Source organism: Sesamum indicum, linkage group LG12 (assembly GCF_000512975.1).
Source record: "Sesamum indicum cultivar Zhongzhi No. 13 linkage group LG12, S_indicum_v1.0, whole genome shotgun sequence".
Classification (NCBI taxonomy): domain Eukaryota; kingdom Viridiplantae; phylum Streptophyta; class Magnoliopsida; order Lamiales; family Pedaliaceae; genus Sesamum; species Sesamum indicum.
In genome coordinates, this window is record NC_026156.1 from 519723 (window position 1) to 531032 (window position 11310).

General features: G+C 37.8%; 1 protein-coding gene and 1 non-coding gene across 2 annotated transcripts in view; both read left to right on the forward strand.

Moving 5' to 3' along the window:
- On the forward strand, positions 7507 to 7579 carry TRNAA-AGC. Its single transcript has one exon. It is a non-coding gene; the product is annotated as a tRNA-Ala (tRNA).
- LOC105174811 (kinesin-like protein KIN-14N) overlaps positions 9595 to 11310 on the forward strand; it is a gene marked incomplete in the record, with an annotated part of 5984 nt that continues 4268 nt past the window's right edge. The window contains 4 exon segments of the mRNA XM_011097010.2: positions 9595 to 10082; positions 10401 to 10655; positions 10811 to 10955; positions 11053 to 11162. Coding sequence (XP_011095312.1) covers positions 10038 to 10082; positions 10401 to 10655; positions 10811 to 10955; positions 11053 to 11162 — 555 coding nt within the window.

An 11310-nucleotide genomic window follows, 5' to 3' on the forward strand; every position in this document is an offset into this window, starting at 1 on the left:
ACACACCCACACACCCACACACCCCCACACACACACACACACCCATCCCACACACACACACACACACACACACCCATCCCACACACACACCCCACACACACATACCCACACACCACACACACAAAAAAAAATACGGAAACTGGATAATATTAATGACAAAATCATTGCCCCTAATACAATTATATATATAAAACACACTGAAAAAATGTTACAATCTTCTTTGCTCCAATAATAGCACTGGGTTCAAAAGACACGCAATAGTTAAGCTCTTCTTGACGTCCCCAGGCAGGCTACCCACAAAACATCGAATAGCAACCAACAAGTAAAACAACTCTAAACTCACAAATGCACTAAACAAATGCATTGTCCACTAAGCTAAAGTGGTTTTCATCAAGAAGCTCATCAATCACCAAATTAAAGATTGAATAGGGCATAAACTACTGCGAAACTATAGTGACATCCTGCACGAAAAAAAAGTTTGTATAGATAGAAATGAAAACTTAGAAATTGAAGGAGAATAACAAATGTAACAAGACACAATGGCATTCGTTGGCACAGAAGATAAAAATAACACCTCACTTCTTCTATATTCAAAATTGAAGTAAAACATGTTCTATAGACACACACACACACACACCTCATACACACACACACACCTCATACACACACGCGCGCACCTCCCCACACACACACCCCCACACACACACACATATACACATACCTATCGCACAAACACACCCACACGCACACACCCATCCCACACACACACCCACACGCACACACACACACACATCCCACACACACACACACATACACACACCCACACACACACACACACATACACACACCCGACACACATATACCCACACACCACACACAAAAAAAAATACGGACATACAAGAAAATGGCAAAGCTGGAACAAGGAGTGAGCATCATTAAGCAAAACTTCTACCGTCACACACACACACACACACCAAACATGTTCTACCGTCGCACCACACACACACACACCTCATACACACACGCGCGCACCCCCCCACACACACACCCCACACGCACACACACACCCACACACCACACACACACACACACCCATCCCACACACACACCCACACGCACACACACATACACAAACACCCACACGCATACACACACACACATCCCACACACACACACACATACACACACCCACACACACATACACACACCCACACACACACACACACACACACACATACACACACCCACCCACACACACACACACATACACACACCCGACACACATATACCCACACACCACACACAAAAAAAAATACGGACATACAAGAAAATGGCAAAGCTGGAACAAGGAGTGAGCATCATTAAGCAAAACTTCTACCGTCACACACACACACACACACCAAACATGTTCTACCGTCGCACCACACACACACACACCTCATACACACACGCGCGCACCCCCCCACACACACACCCCACACGCACACACACACCCACACACCACACACACACACACACCCATCCCACACACACACCCACACGCACACACACATACACAAACACCCACACGCATACACACACACACATCCCACACACACACACACATACACACACCCACACACATACACAAACACCCACACGCATACACACACACACATCCCACACACACACACACATACACACACCCCCACACACACACACACATACACACACCCACACACACACACACACACACACCCCACACATATACCCACACACCACACACAAAAAAAAATATAGACATACAAGAAAATAGAAAAGCTGGAACAAGGAGTGGACATCATTAAGCAAAACTTCTCAAGTTTGTGGTCGATAGAATTGAAAAAAAAATGCTGAAGCTGATTATAACATATAAAATACATTCATTGATATCATGATCTCAATAGAAAAACTGCTACACCAGATCTTGATTTTTAGAGTGATTGATCCAGAAACTGGATAATATTAATGACAAAATCATTGCCCCTAATACAATTATATATATATAAAACACACTGGGAAATGCTGCAACCTTCTTTGCTCCAATAATAGCACTGGGTTCAAAAGAGACGCAATAGTTAAGCTTTTCTTGACGTCCACAGGCAGGCTACCCACAAAGCATCGAATAGCAACCAACAAGTAAAACAACTCTAAACTCACAAATGCACCAAACTAATGCATTGTCCACTAAGCTAAAGTGGTTTTCATCAAGAAGCTCATCAATCACCAGATTAAAGATTGAATAGGGCATAAACTACTGCGAAACTATAGTGACATCCTACACGAAAAAAAAGGTTGTATAGACAGAAATGAAGACTTAGAAATTGAAGTAGAATGACAAATGTAACAAGACACGATGGCATTCGTTGGCGCAAGAAGATAAAAACAACACCTCACTTCCTCTATGTTCAAAATTAAAGTAAAACATGTTCTATAGACACACACCTCATACACACACGCGCGCACCTCCCCACACACACACCCCACACGCGCAGACACACCCCCACACACACACACATATACACATACCCATCGCACAAACACACCCACACGCACAAACCCATCCCACACACACACCCACACGCACACACACACACACATACACACACCCACACACACACATACACACACCCACCCACACACACACACACATACACACACCCCACACACATATACCCACACACCACACACAAAAAAAAAATACGGACATACAAGAAAATGGCAAAGCTGGAACAAGGAGTGAGCATCATTAAGCAAAACTTCTACCGTCGCACACACACACACCCATCCCACACACATACCCACACGCACACACACATACACAAACACCCACACGCATATACCCACACACATACACACACCCACACACACACACACACACATACACACACACACACACACCCCACACATATACCCACACACCACACACAAAAAAAATATGGACATACAAGAAAATAGAAAAGCTGGTACAAGGAGTGGACATCATTAAGCAAAACTTCTCAAGTTTGTGGTCGATAGAATTGAAAAAAAAAAATGCTGTAGCTGATTAGAACATATAAAATACATTCATTGATATCATTATCTCAATAGAAAAACTGCTACACCAGATCTTGATTTTTAGAGTGATTGATCTAGAAACTGGATAATATTAATGATAAAATCATTGCCTCTAATACAATTATATATATAAAACACACTGGGAAATGCTGCAACCTTCTTTGCTCCAATAATAGCACTGGGTTCAAAAGAGACGCAATAGTTAAGCTTTTCTTGACGTCCACAGGCAGGCTACCCACAAAGAATCGAATAGCAACCAACAAGTAAAACAAATCTAAACTCACAAATGCACCAAACTAATGTATTGTCCACTAAGCTAAAGTGGTTTACATCAAGAAGCTCATCAATCACCAGATTAAAGATTGAATAGGGCATAAACTACTGCGAAACTATAGTGACATCCTACACGAAAAAAAAGGTTGTATAGATAGAAATGAAGACTTAGAAATTGAAGGAGAATGACAAATGTAACAAGACACGATGGCATTCGTTGGCGCAGAAGATAAAAACAACACCTCACTTCTTCTATGTTCAAAATTAAAGTAAAACATGTTCTATAGACACACACCTCATACACACACGCGCGCACCTCCCCACACACACACCCCACACGCGCACACACACCCCCACACACACACACATATACACATACCCATCGCACAAACACACCCACACGCACACACGCACACACCCATCCCACACACACACCCACACGCACACATACACACACATCCCACACACACACACACACACACACACACACACCCACACACACACACACACACCCACCCACACACATACACACATACACACACCCACACATACACACACCCCACACACATATACCCACACACCACACACAAAAAAAAAGGACATACAAGAAAATGGCAAAGCTCGAACAAGGAGTGAGCATTATTAAGCAGAACTTCTACCGTCACACACACACACACACACACACCAAACATGTTCTACCGTCACACCACACACACACACACCTCATACACACACGCGCGCACCCCCCCGCACACACACACCCACACACCACACACACACACACACACCCATCCCACACACACACCCACACGCATATACACATACACACACACCCACACGCATACACACACACACACACACCCACACACACACACACAGACACACACCCACACACACACACACACACACACACACACCCCACACATATACCCACACACCACACACAAAAAAAATATGGACATACAAGAAAATAGAAAAGCTGGAACAAGGAGTGGACATCATTAAGCAAAACTTCTCAAGTTTGTGGTCGATAGAATTGAGAAAAAAATGCTGTAGCTGATTAGAACAAATAAAATACATTCATTGATATCATGATCTCAATAGAAAAACTGCTACACCAGATCTTGATTTTTAGAGAGATTGATCCAGAAATTGGGTATTATTAATGACAAAATCATTGCCCCTAATACAATTATATATATAAAACACACTGGGAAATGATGCAACCTTCTTTACTCCAATAATAGCACTAGGTTCAAAAGAGACACAATAGTTAAGCTTTTCTTGACGTCCACAGGCAGGCTACCCACAAAGCATCGAATAGCAAACAACAAGTAAAACAACTCTAAACTCACAAATGCAACAAACTAATGCATTGTCCACTTAGCTAAAGTGGTTTTCATCAAGAAGCTCATCAATCACCAGACAAGACACCATGATCTCAACAGAAACCTGCTACATAAGATCTTGATTTTCAGAGAGATTGATCTAGAAACTGGATAATATTAATGACAAAATCATTGCCCTAATTCAATTATATATAAAACACACTGGGAAATGATGCAATCTTCTTTGCTCCAATAATAGCACTGGGTTCAAAAGAGTAGCAATAGTTAAGCTCTTCTTGACGCCCACAAGCAGGCTTCCCACAAAGCATTGAATAGCAAGCAACAAGTGAAACAACTTTAAACTCACTAAAAGTCCAAAGCATTACTGCAATATTTCAACTAACAACACCGATCACATGTCAGAATCACACATAGCATACTCAGTAAATATCAGAATTCTTACAACCAGAAGAATAAAGCAATTAAAATTATACATTACATCAAACTGAAAAGCAGCAAATGCACCAAACTAATGCATTGTCCACTAAGCTAAAGTGGTTTTCATCAAGGAACTCATCAATCACCAGATTAAAGATTGAATAGGACTTAGCATCGGTTTAGAGGAACCTTAATAGCACATGACATATCACTCACTGTAGAAGCTAGTCCTCTTCAAGGCGTTGTTTCCTGCTCTTCTTCTCAGACCGCTTCTTGCCCCTACCCACTCGCAAATCATTTGAAGCACTGACGTCGGAATCAGAGTCTGAATACGCATTCAGCAGAATCATCAGCAGAATTATCAGAAGAATGATGGTGACTCCTCCTCCTCCTCTTCTCCTTCCTACTCTTCCTCTTTCTTCGCCTGCGCTTCAATTCCTGCAATTTACCTGATTTAGAAAAGTGCCTTCAATTCCTTAAAAAGAAAAACAAAAAAGAAATAGAAAAGTTCCTTCAAGATAATCCAACTACCCCTACTGCTCAAAAGCAACATAAGATCAGAAAGTAAACCAAAATACTATGAATACATGGAATGGTTAATAGAAAGCAATTAGTACTGGGTTAGCTTTGTATTTACTATTTCAGCAAAAGCCCAAGCGACAAGAAATATAAATCACACAAGACGCCTCAACCTTTAACAAAGTTAGCATAAAAACTTGTAATGAATTTTGATTACTTCATGAAACTTACCTCTCTTCCAAAAAGTTAAAGCTAGTGTCTCCTTCCAGTAAACGAATCATTCACTTTCTAAAGAAGAGCCACAGGAACAACTGTGCCATTTATTGAGCAACACCACAGATTCAACAACTTATAGGCCTAATATCCTGGTTTCTGCAATATCAAAACCACATTACTAGGAAACTGTTACCACTCAAATATGTATGAAACTGCCCATAAGTACCTGAAGGCAGAAAAATAACAGAAACTTGGGCAGGTGAATGATTAGTTCTTTACCTGATAAACAGTAAGCTACATGTAAGCACAAGCATGAGTCAAGCATCAGCTACAACACATATAACTGATTAATTATTCCTGAGCAAAAGCACCATTCTCCTTCTTCCATACGAGTACCCAAAAATCAAGGTTATGATACAGAAACTAACATGTGATTCAAGGGTGAAAATTATAGAGACCGCTATTAGCAGGAAGGAAATCAAAATGGCTAAACACACCTCAAGGGTGAAAATTATAGAGACCGCTATTAGCAGGAAGGAAATCAAAATGGCTAAACACACCAAAGTCAGAGTTCAAAGCTACAACATTTTGTAGTGGTCGCTGGTAACCAATTCAAGAATTGGTTAACATATCATAACCACCCAAGGCATTTATCAGATTTTATCAATCCTCCACTCATTTTCTCTCACTATATCCCCTCTAGTAAAGTAAATCAATCCAAGACCACTCTTGCTAACGAGATATATTGAAAGGAAAAAAGAAGAGGGACAATGCACTCTCTCCTGTCCTATTATTGCTCTTATTTCAAAATATTCTTTCATATAAGCTAAACAAAAATGAGAATACACATCTATGCAAGCACACAAAAATGTTACAAAGGACATAAAATAGACCACAAAAACACACAATACCCGTATTGAGCATAAAATATTGCGAAACTATGATGACATCCTGCACGAGAAAAAAAGTTGTATAGATAGAAATGAAGACTTAGAAATTGAAGGAGAATGACAAATGTAACAATACGCGGATGACATTCGTTGGTGTAGAAGATAAAAGCAACACCTCACTTCTTTTATGTTCAAAATGGAAGTATAACATGTTTTACCGTGACACACACACACACACACTTCTCTTTTTTGTGGTTTGTCTTTATTTAATAAATAAGTCAATCTATTAGTTATAATTTATTAGAAAAAATTAAATAAAAATTAATATTTATTCTCGCTTGAATTATTAATGACTTATTGTAGGTAAAATAAATATTTTATGACTAAACTACACATATAACGATGAAAATATATCTCCTTGCATTCATTAATGTGTGAAAATATATAAGAATAAGTTAATTATAAAAAAATTTATTTAATTTATAATCAATTAGTAATAAATCAATAGTGATGAGATAATGAGATTATTGGTACTGGAAAAAGAAGGTTGAGGAAGAATCGAACTTGGGTTTCCTCATGGACATGATTTACAGAAGATAAAAATATAATATAGTGATGGAAGAGGATAGGTATCTTATAGGTTCTTTTGTGGTGAAAACATCAATAGTGAAGTTTATATTGTATTACAAATGATGTAATTTGTGAAATGCTGGCAAAAACAGATTGTAGAAAAAGGGAAATGAGAAATTATGATTTTCTGAGCAAAAGGGGATGTAGCTCAGATGGTAGAGCGCTCGCTTAGCATGCGAGAGGTACGGGGATCGATACCCCGCATCTCCAATGTTCTTCTTTAATAATTTCTTTTCCATGGGCATTTTTTTGGTTAAGCCGCCCATGTCTCGTCTTTTAGGGACAGGCCCGGATAACATAAATCAACAAACCCCACATTTCAATTAATATTTAAATACTTAACTTCCAAACATAATTACAAACCGCCCTTCACATATAATTCTTGTATTCATGACGACATCATCTGTCCAAACTGTTAGCAACTAAACTTAATTAATCCCAAGACTAAGACGCTTGCTTTATTAGTTGAGTTCACAAATGTCACCAACTTAGTTTCATTTATTTCACAAATTAAAGTTGTAAGGCCGTCTCCCAGATCTTATAGCTCAACATATGGCTAACAGCCACTCAGGCCCATATCTCCATCATTAATTTTATCCATTCCAAATATTTAATCATGAATTAATGAATTCCAATCTCTTAATTACATAAGCTGAATTCGTCATCCTGTCTAGTGTCTAATTTCCAATATCGGCAAACAGCAAAAGTACCAACTCCCAAAGCTCCCCTCCCCATGATTGTAATCATTAATTACCTAGAAAAAAGGCAAGCCGTTCACATCTATCGAAAGAAATGCAGTCTCATTTAGTAGGTGCAGTGGGGGTTGGAATGTTACAACAACAACAGTCTTTGCACTACCAGTTTGCGATCAAATTCTCTTACTGTTTGATATATTCGCATATGATTTGTACAACAACAACAAAAAGAAAAAAAAACCCAGACAGGCACAGTCTATGTTCATTACTTTTTATCACCTTGTAAAAGTATTCCCAAAGGAAGAAGCAAAGTGAAAATTCTTGGCACCCACAAGAAGCAAGTCACTTGTTTATTCATGGAGATGGGATTTTTCTTTTCTTTCTTGTTTTTTTGGTTTATGTAAGACACTATAAATTGAATTTGCATTCATGTGAATATAATTTAATCGGTATCCAAATATCTGATATTAACCTAATCAAAATCATTCAAAAATTTTAAATTATGGATTTTAAAATCTTACTGACAAATCCTTTTAATTTGCTTTGATAATTAATGTACTTTAAAGCATTCAATTTGATTTTTTTTCATGGAATATTAATGAATTTTAAATTATTTTGATATATAATAATTTGCAATTATTTTTTAATATTGTTTCTTAAAATTCAAATTCATTTATCCAAATATAACGATCACGAACATCTTAATTTATGAAAATATATTTTACCAAGAAAAAAATATCTGCTAAAAAGTCCATATTTGTTTGGCATACTCATAGTTTTTCTTCAAAAGCACAGGTTTTAAATTCTCTCTTATTTATTTAAGTTAGTTTTTTACTTCTCAATCTTTTCTTGCTTTCGGGATAATTACATCACTCTTTTATAGATTTATTGTAATTATTTGTAAATTTCACGTGGTTTGAAAATTTAAATTAAGTATTCTCTACATTTATTTTCATCCAATAACTTCATTTATTAGTTAGTCAAAATTCACATAATTTATTAATACTAAAGAAAAAGGAACGAAAATCCATATTGCAGCCAAACAAATAATTTTCGACAAAACACCTTTATAAGGGTGCAGATATACCTACTCACATGTGTTAGAGTGTAAAAATATATAAAAGTAGTTTGATAAAAATAATATATATTTAACTTGCAATGAGATAGTAATAAGTCAATTAGGGGTAAATATGAATTTTCATTCAAGCTAATATCAACAAATTCAGTGAATTTTGACTCATGAATGAATCTATTTGTTAGATAGAAAAAACGTAAATTTTCAAACTACAAATAATTTATGTATAATTATATTAAATTTCAGGAGAGAAACGGGTTAACTATCATATTCATTTTTCCTGAGAATAATTTTTTAGGTAATTAAAAAGGAAATAGGAAGGAGCCAATAAGGCGAAAAGAGCCATAAAAAGGCCGGCCAAATTGAAAATATAATAAACCGGCAGGGTCAAACCGGTCAAGTTGTATTTACAACGAATCTATGTCGACATACCGCCAGACTCAATTTCAAAAAATTTCAAAACCTAACCTTCACTCACTCTGTAAACGCTCTTCTCTAGCTAGATCTGCAAACCCTAACCCTTATCGGCCTTCACATATTCCCCAAATTACCTCATTTAATTCACAATAGATCAATCACAATAGGTGTGTTCTCAGAAAAAAGAAAGAAAAGTATCAATCCTTTTTCTTTTTTCGATTTTTTAGTGATAGATAGGGTTAAATGAATTTAGCTTTTGCTGTCTCTAATTTTACAGTCCCATCATCCTTCTCTTTGTGACATTGTGTTGCTGTGCTCTGATTGCTGCAACTGGAAGCAACGGTTGTCATACAAATATTGGCTTTAGCTTCGATTGCAATAAACCACTGCCCCACCAACAAAAGTTTGAAAGTCCTGCTTCTCTCTCTTGAAGCTCACCCTCCTCTCTACCTCTATCTACATTCACACGCTCCTCAGTGAGATGGCTTCTAAGAACCAGAACAAGCCTCCTTCTAGTCCTTCACATGTGGGTTCCTCTTTCACTAATCAATTTATTGCAGTATATGTAATTTCTGATGAGTGTGTCTATTTTTGAATTTTCTATTTACTGCCTTACATGTGTGCATGAATGGAGCTCCTTCTGTTTTATGGCGCATTAGGGGTTTGATTATGAGAATTTGACTTATTCTTGTTGAAACTTAGGGTATATTTTGAAACAATAATTTGCATTGGTTTGAAATTACCTTTTTCTTTTTCATGGGGAGCTGTGGTATATATGTTTGTTGGTTGTAGTGGGGCATCAAATTTGATATTTCTGGTTTTTATTCTTGTTGGGGTTCTGCAGAGTAAGTACAGTGTAGATGACGTTTCAGTAGACAAGAGACGACGGATAGGAAACACAAAAATGCCACCCAACTCTGGGACAAGAGTGCAAACTCGACAAGCATTTTCAGTAGTTAATGGGGGCCAAGATCCACCTCCGACCAGCGGGCCACCTAGCAATTCTGGTTCCGACTCTGGAGTAACTGAGTTCACCAGAGAGGATGTAGAAGCCTTACTCATTGAGAAGTTGAGAATTAAGAACAAATTTAACTACAAGGTATGTTAGAGAGGGCATTTAGCTTTCAATTGTTTGTTTCTAGCATAGACCCTAATGGGCTTTGTGTTTTACGAATTTGGTCAACTGTGAAAGAGCTTCAAGCTGTTGACATTTTAATGTGACTATTTGAGTTCTGACACTTGTTTCCTCTACAGGAGAAGAGCGAACAAATGGCCGAGTACATAAAAAGGCTTAAGCAATGTATTAAGTGGTTCCAACAGTGTGAAGGAAATTATGTTACAGAACAGGAGAAACTAAAAAATTTGTTGGAATTAGCAGAAAAGAAGTGCAACGATATGGGTATGGGTGGTTCTTTATTTTGGTGCTTGGACTTTTGCTGAAGAATGTACTGACTAGGAAACATATATAATATGTGAGTTTTTGTGAATTCTTTTAGAGTTGCTGATGAAGGCAAAAGAAGATGAGTTGAACTCAATCATTATGGAGTTGAGAAACAATTTGGAGGCACTGCAAGAAAAATTTTCCAAGGAGGAACTAGATAAGTTGGTATGAGCTCCCTGACAAATTAAATGTTGCACTGTAGTTTTTCGCAGCTACTCTGTTTTGCATTGTGAAGAACTGACTTTCAACAGGAAGCATTGGATTCTTTAGCAAAAGAGAAGGATTCTAGACTTGCTGCCGAGAGACTGAATGC